Source organism: Pelobates fuscus, chromosome 10, assembly GCF_036172605.1.
Source record: "Pelobates fuscus isolate aPelFus1 chromosome 10, aPelFus1.pri, whole genome shotgun sequence".
In the NCBI taxonomy this organism is placed as follows: Eukaryota; Metazoa; Chordata; class Amphibia; order Anura; family Pelobatidae; genus Pelobates; species Pelobates fuscus.
In genome coordinates, this window is record NC_086326.1 from 20,120,834 (window position 1) to 20,137,987 (window position 17,154).

Sequence of the window (17,154 nt, forward strand, 5' to 3'; positions counted from 1 at the left end):
CAAACTCCTAACAGCCAGAGTGACAGAAGTACAACAAAATGACATAACCTCAAATCACCATTAGATATAATCAGAGGCGGCTCTATTATTAATCCAATAAGACCACATAAGGCCTCACACTTGCTGGAGTCTAGCCACTCTTAGAACACTTTGTCACTGTGAGCGCATCAGCTAGGGCCCCTTCTAGGGCACATTCTACGATGTCCTATAATGTAACAAAATTTGTTAAAATGATTTTCTAGTACAATTTTTGTGTCTGTTCACGTGCCCACGATACCGGTGTCTCCAAATATTTGAAGGCTATCCCTGTTTAAGTAGAGGAACATTTGTCAGTGACTTTTTACATCTTCATGGACATCAATTTCATTTTAAGAAAGGGGAAAAAAAAAACCTTCAAGAATTGTATCATCCAAGACATTAAGACTAATACAGTCCTTTCACTATTAAACCTGGATTAAAAATAAAACCACTTCTAGCAATTTTTCAACAGTTTGAAATTCATCTTTCAAACATTTATTCAATTTAATTAATGGGAAGACTGTAAATCACTACATTGTTACCCTTAATACCAAGATCCAATATGTTATATACAATTTTCAATGTAAATAAATATTTAAGCTATATTTCTCAAAATTGATATCTACAATGTTATTAGACATTACCCTCGATAATCTGTTTTGTATTCCATTTATAGAATTAAGGCAATACATGATGAGGTTAAATGTTGTATTACAAAAAGTAATGATTATTTTTCATCTTGCGTCATTAAAGTTGACTTATATTGGGAACTCAAAATAAAATCTACCAGTTAATTTTATAATAGGTGAAGATTTTGTTGCAAACTATATTGTAGATTTTTTAACTTTTAAGTTCATAGAAATTCAGTTGAAGCTAAAAATGGTTTAGTTTTAGAGTCAATAGTTTGACTCAAATGTATATTTTTTTGCCTCTTAAAGTGCAAACTCAGTAGGATTTGCAACATGTTGGGAATAATTCCTATTGCTTTCACAACTTCAGATCCATGGAATTCTGATGTCTAGGGAATGCTTTTAATGATCCTATGGGTGAACTTGGAAGAATGTGCCAGTTCAAATTTTCATTGTCAAGCTTTAAGAATCAGTAGTGGAAGAGTATGTCGGAAGCCATTCATTTTTGTTTAATGTATTAAACTATTACCTGTTATATTTGGTTGACCATGAAGAGTCTGAGGTGATGTAAACTGAATTTTGTTTGAAAAGTAGGTCTTCGATGTTTAATTGCATGACCAAGAGGAAACATGAGGACCTTGTAATAGAAGCAATGTCTTTATGTATATTGCAAAAAAAAGTCTTCTAATACTTGGTAGCTTTTAGTGCATTGTCTGTATATTGCATCCAAAAAAATAAAAATAAATAATAAATCAAGTTTGAAGAAATCTAGATTAGTGTTTGTTTTGTTTTCTTGTTGACTAGATTTGGCAGATGGCTCAGTTTAGTTATTAATTTTGCACCAGATGAATAATCCTACCAGGTTCCACTGGAAAAATGAAGTTACAGCCTAGTGTTAAAACCTTGTGCTCTGATATCTCAGTCTCCGTATTTCAGAGAGGCCATCATCTCGGCAGTACAGGTCCCCACAGGGACTCTCTGCCAGTCATCGGGCACGACTAGCCACACCTCCGCCACCTCCACTGCTGGTGCTGCTTGAGCTCCCACTGCTGCTGCTTCCACTGCTGCATCGGTCCTCATAAATCGAAATTTCAATCTTAGGAGGATTATAAGGAAAGAGCATAATAATATTAAAAAAATAAATATTAAAATGGTAACCAACTACATGAACTGTACACACACACACCCCACAGTGAACAATTTCCTGAACTATAAATGTATGGACGTAGACCAACAAATAACTTTTACCATCACCAGTATCATTTTGTACTTATGTATTTTGAAAGTTTATAGATTTTCCTTTAGTTTTTTTGAGTCAACAAGAATGAATAAAATCTTTGTTTTATCAGATTTAGCAATTTGCAGATAAAATCATTTATCGGCCTAAATAAGTGACAAATGAATCTTCTCTTAATTAGGAGTGATAAGGTGACTGAATAATGCTTCTCAGCTCCGCTGATTCTTGGACCCCAAGGAATTTGGTTCTCTAAGCTTGGCTGGTCCTGGTTGACATTCCTGGGGATGACATGGACTGATTTGTATGACTACTGTGCTTTAGAGGGTTAAAAATGTTTGATAGTTTGATCTGTAGCACATCTTACTGCAGATATAAACAGATCATGTTCCAAAGAATGGCATAAGGGGTCTTCTATTTTAAAACTATTTATATATACATGCGTATTTATGATATATCATTTTTTTACTGTGGCCGTACTTTATGTTAAAACATTTACAGTGAACCTTGTATATATGGTATATATGGTAGGTCATTATTATTATTATTATTATTATTATTACTACTACTGATATTTATAAAGTGCCAATATATCCCAAAGCACTGTACAATTGGAAAAAAGACAGTACAGTGTAAACAAACCGATACAAAAGGAACAGAGGACTCTACTGAAAAAGTGAGACCTAGCATTTACAGCTTTTTTATACAAAGAACTAAGCTAGACAGCTCATTAACAATCTATAGGTTATGAGACAAGAGGAAGCATGTGTACAATTAAAAAGTAATGTCCATTTCTACAGACAATCACTAAATAAAGAGTTCAAAAAAGGTTGAGGGTGATGGTTTTGAATATACGGTCAACCAAACATACTATATAAATATGGTTCATTTTTAGACCTTGGCATGCAACTTTCCTTGACACGGACTTAAAGGGACACTATAGTCACCTGAACAACTTTAGCTTAATAAAGCAGTTTTGGTGTATAGAACATGCCCCTGCAGCCTCACTGCTCAATCCTCTGCCATTTAGGAGTTAAATCCCTTTGTTTATGAACCCTAGTCACACCTCCCTGCATGTGACTTGCACAGCCTTCCATAAACACTTCCTGTAAAGAGAGCCTTATTTAGGCTTTCTTTATTGCAAGTTCTGTTTAATTAATATTTTCTTATCCCCTGCTATGTTAATAGCTTGCTAGACCCTGCAAGAGCCTCCTGTATGTGATTAAAGTTCAATTTAGACATTGAGATACAATTATTTAAGGTAAATTACATCTGTTTGAAAGTGAAACCAGTTTTTTTTTTCATGCAGGCTCTGTCAATCATAGCCAGGGGAGGTGTGGCTAGGGCTGCATAAACAGAAACAAAGTGATTTAACTCCTAAATGACAGTGAATTGAGCAGTGAAATTGCAGGGGAATGATCTATACACTAAAACTGCTTTATTTAGCTAAAGTAATTTAGGTGACTATAGTGTTCCTTTAATAAATCACTGTTATAATGTCCTCTTTAATGACACTGATGGTAATTATTCCAAGAAATAAATGCACTCAATATTCCTATATACCCAATAAGGCATACGATTGTTTACAGTAGCAAAATGGACATTAAAAAAAGCCAGAAAACTAATTTTGAATTTGTATGTACATTTTAAAAATGTACTCTATAAACATTTGGAGTACTTCTAGAATACAATTTTACTATGAATACTACTTTAATTACTGTGAATTATACTTCAATTTAATTGCGATCTGTGACACCTGCGATTCTGGTCCTAAGATAGATGTTGTATTTAAAATACATGTAACATAGGGCGAGTCCTATCCTTTTACTTAGATTTACAAACAATATAAAATGTATGGAACCCATTCAGTATCTGGGGAATAACACAAGCAAAGTGTAACCTACTTTTTCGCATTATTAAAAGGATAACCAATGTAGTCTGATAGAATAGAGCTGTGATTATTTATCTGGCAGTAAAATGTGTTTTCATGAGGTTTTATATTTTTTTCTCTACACGTTTTTTTGGTATGCAAATTCAGATTAGAAAGGATTCTGCAATAAAACATTTTAGACTAGAAGACGACGAAAAATAAATACAAAAGAAAAAAAGGATACAACACGCATCCCACGCTCGACAGGATCAGTAATTAATAAGCCTCTGGGAGCATATATCTTCTCATTCTGCTCCTGAATATATTTTGAAATCTTCTTTAACACCTTAAAATGGGAAAATAAACACGGATTATTGTTGCAAGACTGAATGAAAACAATGCTTATAATTAGTGTCCTATTTAGAGAAAGACCATTTAATGTGCAATTCACCTGAGATTCACATTACTACAAAACAGAACAACACCCAGCAAAACAACCAATTTTCCAGAAAAGAGAAGATTTCCAACCTTGTATTGTTGATTGCAAGGTCTTTTCAGAAGCATTGTATGTTTTAGTGTGTGTGTGCTTTTTTTTTTTTTTTTTTTTTTGCTTTTTCTGCTTTTTCTGCTTTGGCTTTTTAAGGTACGAGAAGGGCTGGAATGTCACAATGGAGGAACATTACAGCAATGCCACTTATTTAACTACCCAATTCCTAGCTTCAGTCCATTGTAGTCTAGGGCTGGGAACACATCCAAATTGTGTGGTAACCAATGCACTTCACTTTAGAGAACCATTGCCATCATTCTATTAATGGGCTTATGAGAGCCCTATGATAAGACCTCAAGCACCGCAGGATGTAATGTTGGACACACACTGTGCCAATTAACAAAATAAAAAGAAAAATGACACACAAAACCTTTTTTTCCCCCAAAATAAAGGAGCAGGAATTTTAGTTCACACAGAAAACTAAGCTTTTATTTAACAAAAATCTATTTATGTGTGATTGCAAAATATTCAACAATTAAATAACAGACTTATCTAGTAGGCTGTAGTGTATTTTACAATGTTGCATATAATGTTATACGAATTGCAGAAACGTATTCTCTAAACCCCAAGTATTGTACATTTGACTGTGATATGATATATCATGTGCTCTTCCTATTATTTGGAACCCTCTGCTAATTCTTCAGTTAAAGGTTTTTGTTTTTTTGTATTTTTTTTTTATATATATAAATGCAAAGTTTCAGAGAAAACTTCTTTAATTATTTTAAATCAAAAAGTATCCCATTGTGTCAGCATAGGAACATAAAATCGGTAGTTGTCATATTTGAAATGAACATTTGAAATTACTAAGGGATGACACTTATTTAAAACAAACACAAGCGAACATCCTTAATGCACCCATAGAGGAGATTTATCAAAGTACCCTCCTCTAAAAAGTAGTGCAAAAATGGAGAAGGACAGGAGCAAGAATTGAATGCACCTGCCGATTCCATTGTTCTCCATGGTATTTGCCGCCAGGTTTTGCACTTTTTTAACAACTTTTTTAACAGAGCATTTTGATAAATCTATGCCAGTGTTTTTTAGTTCAACATAATATAAAAACAATACAAGCAGGATTAAAATATATAAAGGAAAAGAATGGGTAACATATCAGATGCATGGAATTCTGGCATGGATGACACTCAAGTCAGTTTTACAGCACCTAGATCTCGGGTGGATCATGCTTATAGCCGGACAAGAGCGGTCTGCTCAGCTAATTAGTCAATCACGGACCAAGGACCCAAAACTGTGAGGGAACCTGGCAGCTTATGTAGTGCAGTTTATCATGCATTTTCACTAAGGCAGAGTAGGTACCGGCCTACTGCGTGGGTTCACACTGTGCTCTTCTTGCACAGCTTCCCCTCGTGGTCTACAGTGATGCCAGGAACAAGGATGTGACATCACCCTGACCCCAATATCACTACAAGAAGAACATAGTGGTCCTGGGAGACCTACTGGATCCCAGGGAGAAGCTTCACTGTGTGTGCTTTTTTGACATGAGTAGGGGCACACTTCCCAAATTTTGCACACAGCTTAAAGAGACAGATTCCAAGTATCATGACCACTTCAGTGGTTATGGTGCTTGGAGTCTGTAAGTCTGGAGTCTGTATGTACATCAAAGCAGTCAGAAATGCTGCACATGCAGAGTTAAAGCAATTTGCTGCAGAAGGTGTAAGTCCACCTTTGGCTGCATCATTAGCCTAAGCAAAACAAGAGTTCTCGACTGGCCAATGTTAAATCTGTACATATTGGGTGTTAGTCTGCTACCAGCATGCTATGCGTACTGATGACAAACCGATGGAGGTATATGGTGTTAGTACATGGGTGGTACTTGTACATGTGTTATGTTGGTTACCTATTGCCCAGGGGCTCTGTGAGTTGCCAGTACACCCCAGAGTAAGTTACTTTTATATCTTGTCTCTGTGTGATGGAATTACAAAAATAGTAATCAAAAGGGATTTTTTGGGGGCAAGATAATGCAGTAGTAATCAGACAAAAGAACAGCAAATTCATTTCCTGCTACCCAATTTTGTGGATTTTTTTTGTATAATGGATTGTAACCTAGACGAAGGCTAGCCATTCATAATATTTCATTGTGAAATCCCTTTCCTCTTACTGGAGTAACACTTTGCATTTACATCTGTTTGATATTTTAAATTGAGGCTCAAAACTTAAAGTTCTCACAAACAAGTTTCGTTTATACAATAAAAATCAGCTTCTATTGAGCCTAAAACCTTAAAAATGTGATATACAAAATGTAAAAACTTGTGTTATAAATTAGTGAAAGACCAAGATTCCGTATCACAGAGTATCCTTTCTCAGTGTCAACTGGGGCTGGATTGGGAACAGGATCTGCTGGGAAATTAATTTTCAGCTTACAAAGGTCGAGTTTGCTTTGGAAAAGTGCCCAGATTGACAGTGTGATATAAAAAGATTGGGCAATTATTCCCCCAAAGCGCAGCCTGCTGAGTGGCTGCATGTTGAAACAACCTTTCCCAAGCATTTAAAGGGAGGATTAAACCGGCTCACCAAGAAATAGACAGATAATAACGTAAAATACCAAGCCTGACGTGCGACTCAGTCTTGCTCTCAAAAGTTTAGTTGTGTCGATGTTGGACAGAGTTCAAAGAAGTAATGTTGGACTGAGATTTGGTGACTCTTTGGAAATTCAAATCCTATTTTATACAGGCCAACTCTCCCTTAGTAAAGAGTCAAAATATAACCAATTTCCCACCAATAGCTTCATATTAAGTAATTCAAAGAGGCATGGGGCATGCAGTTACACTGAATGGCAATCTAAGCTCTATACTGGGAAAGTTTGCATTGTTGCTTCTATATTGATATACTTGAAAATATGAGAACATGTTAATCCCCTTTGACTTCAGTAAACAATCTTTAAAATATGACAAATCTCCTTTTCTTTGGGTGTGAAGGATTTAATTTTCATTGTTTAAACATTTTTCTTTTATTCCCCAAGTACTGTGTTCCATGTAGGTTTACAAATAAAACACACACTATAGACTAACCTTTTCATAATGCGTTTCCATGCACAGAAAAATGAAATAGGCTGTGGCACAAGCTAAGCAGCCCTCCAAGTATGAGCTGCCCCCAATCTTCTCCGCTTCTATGTAAAAAGTGTTTAAAGTCTTCACCGTCTCCTCAAATAGCTGCTTCTCAATCTGACCCCCACAAAAAAAGACAAAACAAAGCACAACAGTGATATGAAGTTCATTAGTTACAAAGTGAACCAATACTTTTGAAATATATATCTTGAATATATATGTACATCGTAATATGAACATTATAAATAGAAAATATGAACATTTAAATATCACTAATATTTCTCAATAGGCACTCTTTCCAAATGCTACCAGATTTCCAGATTTCATATAAGGTCACAGAGGCCTGAGAGGGGTGACACGGCCGGTGGAGAGATCAAAGATCTTCTTCACTGGTCAGCCCATTTTTAGGCCAAGGGAGCAGTTACTGGAGCCGGCCGCTGTGGCAGTGTGTGCATCGGCCAACCTGCACTAGAAGGAAAACACTAACCATTCATGTTCTTTTTAGCATGCTGCTGAACTGCTGGACCAATACAAGGAAATTAGGCAAGGTTATGACATCACTGTCATATCCCACACACTATCTTCTTCCTCCTAGCATTTAAAGGAGACAGAGATGGACAAAAGAAGACATTCTGCACAGAAGGGAGCAGGTAATGCAGACAGTCCGCTCTTCTCACCCTCTATTCCAGCTAGGGACCAGTGCCAGCCACCAGCCTGTCAAGGAAGGGATCTGCCAAGCCAGCAGCAGCCTACCCCACCCAGCGGCAAGTCATCATTACCCACCAAGGTCCATGCGTGTCTGCATGGGTCAGTAATTGTGCATGTCTGCACGAGTCACTGTGTGCATATCTCTATGTGTTGGTGTGTCTGCATGGGTCAGTGTGTGTGTGTGTGTGTCTGCATGGGTCAGTAATTGTGCATGTCTGAGTAGGTAAGTGAGTGTGTCTCCATGGGTCAGTGTATGCATGTCTGCATTATTCAGTGGAGTGTGTATGTGAGTATGCTTGAATCTTCACTATGGCCAAATACTTTTAAATTGTTGAAGAGTATAATTAATGTGTATATATGTTGGCATGTATATTCATACTATATTAATATTTATATGTACTGTGTATATATGTTATATGTAGAATTTAAATTAACTATAACACATGCATTAATATACATGTATAAAGGAAGGGACTGTGGGGAGTGTTGTGGAAATTGGGCTTGAGGCAGCAAGGAGGGTAAATCTGGCTCTGTGTGTATATATTATATATAGCAAAATAAAGGATGTAGGATGCACACTCAGGACTTTGTGGAAAAATCTGTAATTTTATTTAATCCAGGTACAAACCAAAAACCGACGTTTCGACCTCTGCAGGTCTTTTTCAACCTTGAAAAAGACCTGCAGAGGTAGAAACGTCGGTTTTTGGTTTGTTCCTGGATTAAATAAAATTACAGATTTTTCCACAAAGTCCTGAGTGTGCATCCTACATCCTTTATTTTGCTATATTTGGAACGCAACGTGGATTGCACCCAGGCAGGTATCCTATTTGATTATTAAGGAGAGTGCCAAGCTATTCTTATATTATATATATATATATATATATATATATATATATATATATAAAACACATAACTGGAAGCAAGAATCGGCTGCTACTGAATCAATCAACACTTGTATGTCAATTGATTTTTTTTTCCCAATAAAAAGGTAATATGGAGAAGCAATAGATTCTTAGGCACGAAAGGGTACTTTAATGTCACACCCAAGGCCAATCCCCTGAGCAACCTTTGGTGCAAAGGTTTTCAAAGGTGTGAGAGTTTTCAAGAAGCACCAAACTATTTCTGAGATGCCCTTTCCTCCCACAATACAGGCAGTGCCTCTCCTTTCTCCTATATTTGTTCTCTGCCTCGGACAGCTTGGTTGCGCCTAATTACATGGGTTCAAAGTCTGATAGTGAAGAGGTAGCATGAACTGTTACAGCTACTGACTCTATTCCTCTGTAGATGTCTTTCCCTTAAACAATTAACTATATATAGTTAATATTCATGTATAAATGAAGTGACTGTGAAAAGTGTATTAAGGAAATTGGCCTTGGGGCAGCAAGGAGGGCAAATCCAGCTCTCTGTGTAAATGTATTTGCACATCACTGGCAGCAAGTAGGTGCTTTAGAATGTCTCTTACCTGAATACTGCAGTAGTTAGGCAGTTGGCACGATCTAGGCATTGCTTTTGCTAACCCAGTATTTTGTGGATTTGTGCATGATGTGGTGGCCCATGTTCTCCAGAACTAAACTTGCTCATTGGGATGTTTTAATGGTATCTGGCCCCAGGTGCCATGACGTTCCTGGAGGTGTTTATAAGTGACTGTTGATGAATTTCACCAGAACAGTCACATCTCATGTTGTACAAACCGCTTGCCACCGGTAGTAATAGAGTTGAGGGAGAGAGAGGCTGAACCATCACAGATATCACTGAATGTGCAGCCATTCTTGACAGGTCACTGAAGGTTACCAAGGTCTCACCATGTAACTATGGGACACCCTTTTTAAAGCATACAGTAGAATTGCTTGCAAAACATGAGTTGGACCATCCAAGTTGAGATCTGTTAGTTTTGTGCACAATTTTTGTAAAAAAATTTTTTTTAAGATTATTTGTTTTCATTTGCCCTCAGGCCAAACCAGTTTATCCTTTCCTTGCTGCACCTAGCATAACATAATCTGTACAACATTATACGTCTAGAACCCTTGGTTTGAATACAATGTCAATTCTTATCCACAAGTAGAATGGTTGGCCACTTCACTCAATCACATTTTCTTAACATAAAAAGTCCAAGCAATGAAGGACTCAATGTTTGCATACATTCTGTCCTTCACTTATAAGAATAAGGGGGGGTCTGGGGGGGGGGGGGGGGGGGGGGGGGGAGGAGGAATTACCCATGTGAAACTCACTAGAGTGAGTGAGTGGAACCCTTTTGAAGACTTTGCATTAAGCTAATGGTTTCTGACAATTTTAATAGTAATTAAAGGAAATTGCACTTCTAAGTAAAGCTCGTAGTTTTCTGTCTCTTCTCATTTGTGTATTTCCAATTTGCACTTGTGGGGGCTATCTGAAGACCGCTGCTAAGAATAAATCTGAACCATAGAAAAATGAATTACATGCACCTAGTCTATTTGGGAGCATGTTTTTTGAGTTGGCAATTATTTATGTTTTTTTTGTTTTGTTTTATCCACTATTCATTCATACAGTATTCCTTTAGCATGCATGCCAATATATATAAAATGTTTTTTTTTTTTTTATTATTTTTTTTTTTTTCCAAAAATTAATTCTTCCACTTAAATCCTCACATACTTTATTTCATGAAATGAAGGTGGTAGATGTGCCTTGTATGTCTCAGGTAAGCAGATGTATGAAACATATAAAGCGAACCAAAAAGGAGAAACAAATAGTGTAGTATAATCTAATATGAAGTTATAAGCACGATAAAATAAATAATGATAAAATAAATAATTAGTGATGTACCGAACGGTTCACTGGTGAACATAGCGTGTTCGCGTTCGCCACGGCGGGCGAACACATGCGCGGTTCGATCCGCCCCCTATTCGTCATCATTGAGTAAACTTTGACCCTGTACCTCACAGTCAGCAGACATATTCCAGCCAATCAGCAGCACACCCTCCCTAGCAGACCCTCCCACCTCCTGGACAGCATCCATTTTAGATTCATTTGGAAGCTGCATACATTTTTTTTTTTTTTTTTTTTAATTTTTTATTTTTGCAGTGCATGGAGGTATAACAAATAAGCATGTGGTACCCCAATGGCATTCCTCATGCTTTTCAAGTAACAATAGGGTATATGTTAATACCCTAGTCTGCGCGGAGCCCTCCATGGGTGAAGATGGGTTAAGTTTTTTTTTGCGCTCGGGTTTTTTAGTTTATTTTTAAGTTCGACAGGTATGATGGCTTTTTATTTGGCCTTTTTTGGGGCTGAAAAATGAAGATTTTAGAAAAAAGAAGACATTGAATAGTAAGTTGAATTTTACTTTACAGGGTAGTAATTTTATTCCCCCCTCACTATTTTTTAGGGTGAGGGGGGTAGGTAGGGGCTTTTTTATTTGAGTGTGTGACTAGGGGCTTGGGGACCCCTAGTCACCTTTGTTGGGGGAGGGAGGGATTTTTATTTAGGGCCCCCACCCGCCGCTCAGGGGTGGTGGCCGGGGGGGACAGTAGGTCCCCCCCCTTATTGTTGTTCAGGGCTCCCTCCCGCAGCTCAGGGGTGGGGGCCGGGGGGAGGACAGTAGGTCCCCCCCTCTTATTGTAACTTAGGACCCCCACCCGCCGCTCAGGGGTGGGGACGGTGGGGAGGACAGTAGGTCCCCCCCATTATTCTTTTATAGGGCCCCCACCCGCAGCTCAGGAGCCATGTTACTCTGTATATAGAGGGAGCCATGTTTACACTGTATTTAGAGGGAGCCATGTTACTCTGTATATAGAGGTAGTGGCATACTAAGGGGGGGCGGCAGGGGCGGTCTGCTCGGGTACCACTCACTAGGCGGGTGCCAGGGGCGAACTTTCGCAGGGGTGGCGAAATGCCGCCCTGTGTCTTGTGTAAAGGGACCGGCCGCTAATAAGACTATCTACCCGAGTTTCCCATCAAGCAACAGCAGGGTGCTCTGTTCTCGCGATCCGTGAGAGCGTTGCCGTGGGTTGCCATAGCAACACCCTTGCGGATCGCGAGAACGTTGTCATAGCAATGCTCTCGCGGATCGCGAGAACAGATGACCCTGCTGCTGCTGGATGGGAAACTCTGGTAGATAGTCTTATTAACGAGCATGGAGAATACTAATCCCCTCTAAACTGCCCAGTGATGCTGTGCCACCGGACCACCTGTCGAGGAGGACGGGAGGGACAGGTAAGTGGCAGCACTTATTCCACACAACATACACACTGCATCTGCATACACTCTACACACACTCTACACACTCTACACACACTCTACACACACTGCATACACTCTACACACACTCTACATAAACTGCATATACACTGAATACACACTGCATACACTGCACACACACTGCATACACTCTACACACACTGCATACACTCTACACACACTGCATACACTCTACACACACTGCATACACTCTACACACACTCTACACACACTGCACACTCTGCAAACACTGCACACACTCTACACACACTGTACACACTATGCACACACTGTACACACTATGCACACACTATACACACTATGCACACACTATACACTCTATACACACACTGCACTCACTATACACACACTGCACTCACTATACACACACTGCACACACTATACACACACTGCATACACACTATACACACACTGCATACACTATACACACACTGCATACACTATACACACACTGCATACACTATACACACACTGTCCACACACTGCATACACCCTATACACACTGCATACACACTATATACACACTGCATACACACTATATACACACTGCTTACACACACTATGCACACACTGCACACAATATACACACACTGCACACAATATACACACACTGCACAGACTGCATACACACTGCACACACTATAAACACACTGCACACACTACATGCACTGCATACACACTATACACACACACTATACACACACTATACACACACTGCATACACTATGCACACACTATGCACACACTGCACACACTATACACACACTGCATACACATACATTTAAAAACAAAATTGCAGTTGTTTTTTACATTTTAAAGTTGGGGAGGGGGGTGCCAAATAAAGGATCCGCCCCGGGTGCCAAATGCTCCAGGTACGCCCCTGTATAGAGGGGAGCCATGTTACTCTCTATATAGAGAGGAGCCATGTTTACACTGTATATAGAGAGGAGCCATGTTACTCTGTATATAGGGGGGAGCCATGTTACTCTGTATATAGAGGGGAGCCATGTATACACTGTATATAGAGGGGAGCCATGTTACTCTGTATATAGAGGGAGCCATGTTATTCTGTATATAGAGGGAGCCATGTTTACACAGTATATAGAGGGAGCCATGTTATTCTGTTTATAGAGGGAGACATGTTTACACGGTATATAGAGGGAAGCCATGTTACTCTGTATATAGAGAGGAGCCGTGTTTACACTGTATATAGAGGGAGCCATGTTTACACGGTATATAGATGGAAGCCATGTTTACACGGTATATAGAGGGAAGCCATGTTACTCTGTATATAGAGAGGAGCCATGTATACACTGTATATAGAGGGGAGACATGTTACTCTGTATATAGCCATGTTATTCTGTATATAGAGGGAGCCATGTTTACACAGTATATAGAGGGAGCCATGTTATTCTGTATATAGAGGGAGCCATGTTTACACGGTATATAGAGGGAAGCCATGTTACTCTGTATATAGAAGGAGCCATGTTACCCTGTATATAGAGGGAGCCATGTTATTCTGTATATATAGGGAGCCATGTTATTCTGTATATAGAGGGAGCCATGTTATTCTGTATATAGAGGGAGCCATGTTATTCTGTATATAGAGGGAGCCATGTTTACACGGTATTTAGAGGGAAGCCATGTTACTCTGTATATAGAGAGGAGCCATGTTTACACTGTATATAGAGGGAGCCATGTTACTCTGTATATAGAGGGGAGCCATGTTACTCTGTATATAGAGGGAGCCATGTTACACTGTATATAGAGGGAGCCATGTTACTCTGTATATAGAGGGGAGCCATGTTACACTGTATATAGAGGGAGCCATGTTACTCTGTATATAGAGGGAGCCATGTTTACTCTGTATATAGAGAGAGCCATGTTACTATCTGAGGTGGTTAACTATGATTGGCCCTGGCATGTTTGTTAATCTGGCCTGCATGGTTGTCTGGCATGAATAAAAGTAGCATATTTCAACTATATTAGTAGTTAGACTAGTTTGCACTAAAACATGTGCAAATGGGGAGTTTGCGGTTGTGCAAATGGACTGTTTGCGGTTGTTTGCGGTGCGTTAAATGGGGAGTTTGGTCTGTCACTGTGAAGAGGGCGTAACCCTTACACTACCTGATTGATACAACATCATACCTGATGTTTTAAAGCACGTTTTCCAAACAATTTAGGAATGTTAGGTGATTTATGCCCTTTATGTATTAAAACCAGACTCTGCATCAACTATGTAATTTTCCATGGGAGTTTTGCCATGGATCCCCCTCCGGCATGCCACAGTCCAGGTGTTAGTCCCCTTGAAACAACTTTTCCATCACTATTGTGGCCAGAAAGAGTCCCTGTGGGTTTTAAAATTCGCCTGCCCATTGAAGTCTATGGCGGTTCATTTATGTTCGTGACATCACTATAAATAATGTGTCACTCGTATATATTCCCATTATACAGTCTTACAGGATTAGCCAGTATCCTTTTTCTACTGGCCAATTTACTATATAGAAGGACCATTTTCCTTACAAGTCTGTGCACACTCCACAAACATACTTGGCAAGTTCACTGTGATGACAACTACAACATGCTATTTCCATTACACCATGTAAGAACATCTTCCACAGAGTATACACTAGCAGGGCTATTCACTAAAGGAAGAACTGCCAGAATTTCAAAGGGAATATGAAATTTAAGTTAAAAAAAGTTGCAACAATTCTCCATATCAGTTATGCTTACAGTTTTGATATTTTGCACTACAATTTGAAATTCACTTTGAATGCCTGGCAATTTTCAACGTAGGGAGTAACTGTAAAATGTGTTACCCAAATATGTTACGATTACATAATTTGGAATTGTGCTGCATTTACATCTTCCTGGTAGCTGTCTATATGTTGTGCAAATCAACATCCTTTGTATTGCTCCTACAGGTTTTTTTTTAAATATTACTCTATTGGAGACCTAAGAGCACATGACATAGTGGCTTACAAATGGATACTACTTTTAGAAACAGTGAAATGGATGTCTAGAATAACTTCTAAAAGAACTGGGTCATTTTCTTAAAAAATTTTATCATCACCAACTTTAAAAATGATAACAATCCAAAATATTGAACAAATAATAGCCCACTTATTTCGTTTTAAGCAACTGTGTTTTTTTTTTTACCATCATGCTTTCTTCTGTCTATTTTCGAGTTACGGTTTTATTTTAACATTTCTAAGAACAGCTTCCTGATCTGTTGCCACAATACATCCTTTATTCTGTCACACACAAAATGCCTAAACTAGGGGATTCTCTCCCCCCCCCCCCCCACCTCCCTATATTTCTGCAGCAATTCCTTCGTACAATATGTCTGACTTCATACTTGTAATTAGGCTCAAAGTGGCATAACGATCTCTCTCTGCAGGCCACCCATGGCAGTTCTTCCACTCTGAACAAAGATCCCCTCTGAAGCTTCTGACCTATTGATTAAGGACTAATCTCCAATCTGACAAGCTGCTACAGAGCTCAAGACATTTTATTTAGCAATATTGTGTGGAATGAAATATTTCAAGCGATCTCAAAATAGTGTGGCTAAATTAGCAGAGCAAAGATTATATAGCCAACTCATGGCGCTTATCTTAAAAAGCAGCACTGAAAAAAAACAAAAAACAAAAAAACAAATACATTCTACAAATTCTGATTTGGTTATTAGAGCAATGTTGAGAAAAAAAAGCAAAATCTCTGAATTCCTGATTAATGTTATTGCTTTGTTAAGTTGTAGATTAGGACCAGTGTGATCTAAGCTGGCCATGCCTAAAAATCGCCCCACGCTAAAGCAGAGTAGGCTCTTGCCTCCAGTATGGAAGCTGCCTACTCTGTCCAAATGTACAGGGTCTGGGGAGAGGGGGGGGGTGGCATCAAGGAAGTGGTGATTCATAATATTTGCTCAGACCACACAGCTTCATCACATCCCTTTAGGGGTAGATGTCTCCAGCATTACTACAACATGGTATCTGTGCAATCTATGAACAGTGATCCCAGCAGCACCCACTGGCCACCAGGAAGAGAATCCACTCCTGCACACCTAGGCAAAGGCAGAGAGGCTAGGTGAACCCATCCCCTTCCTGCTTGTGTGGGAGTAACAATTGTGGGACTCTCACACAGGCATCTTGGGTACAGTGCATCACACTCATATTATCATGAGATCCACACAATTGGCATGAAGAAGTGTGTTAAGGGTTGGAATCAGAGGGGGAAGCAAAATGTATCTTCATCAGGGTAGGCAACAAGCCTTGCACTGGCCCTGTTTTAGATGGGAAGAGCCGGACATTTTAGTATTTGATAGCTGAAAGAGACAGCTGGAAGCATACTGGTGGTGAAGCCAAGTTCACTTCAGTACGTGGCCACTGCCTTTTTTCCATCTGCCATGTGACCTGCACTTAATCAGCATCCACAGCAGAAACTAATACAAGAAGGTAAAACAAATTGAAAACAAAAGCAGTGATTGAGGAGACATATGGATCCAGCATTAAGAAGGAACCTTGAGTCATTGAAATGTCTTTCTCATGGTTTGGGAGAGTCCATGTGTGCATCAACCCGTACAAAAACAGATAAAGTTCGTATTGGGCATTTGGTTGTATTTATATGTATATTGTTGTATTTACTTGTGTATATTATGTATGGACTTGTGTATACTTCTACATATGCACTACTTGTGTATATGTACATGTTTGTGAGTGTGTGTGTGTGTGTGTGTGTGTGTGTGTGTGTGTCTGTGTGTATTCTGGATATAGGCCTTCATGCATATCTTGTAACTCTTGGTTGAGAATTCATGCATTTTTTATATAAGTAATTATTTTGTTTTTACCCTCTCCTTCTAG

The 17,154-nt window shown here is 38.9% G+C and overlaps 1 protein-coding gene across 2 annotated transcripts in view; it reads right to left on the reverse strand.

Moving 5' to 3' along the window:
* Positions 1-1,430: 1,430 nt before the first annotated feature.
* GOLGA7B (golgin A7 family member B) overlaps positions 1,431-17,154 on the reverse strand; it is a 252,415-nt gene continuing 236,691 nt past the window's right edge. For both annotated transcript variants that reach the window (XM_063435358.1, XM_063435357.1), the window contains exons 3-5: positions 7,322-7,474; positions 3,996-4,097; positions 1,431-1,743 (exon numbers count right to left, since the gene is read on the reverse strand). In XM_063435358.1, the coding sequence (XP_063291428.1) occupies positions 1,633-1,743; positions 3,996-4,097; positions 7,322-7,474 (366 nt within the window). In that variant the 3' untranslated portion in view covers positions 1,431-1,632. The remainder of the gene's footprint in view (positions 1,744-3,995; positions 4,098-7,321; positions 7,475-17,154) is intronic.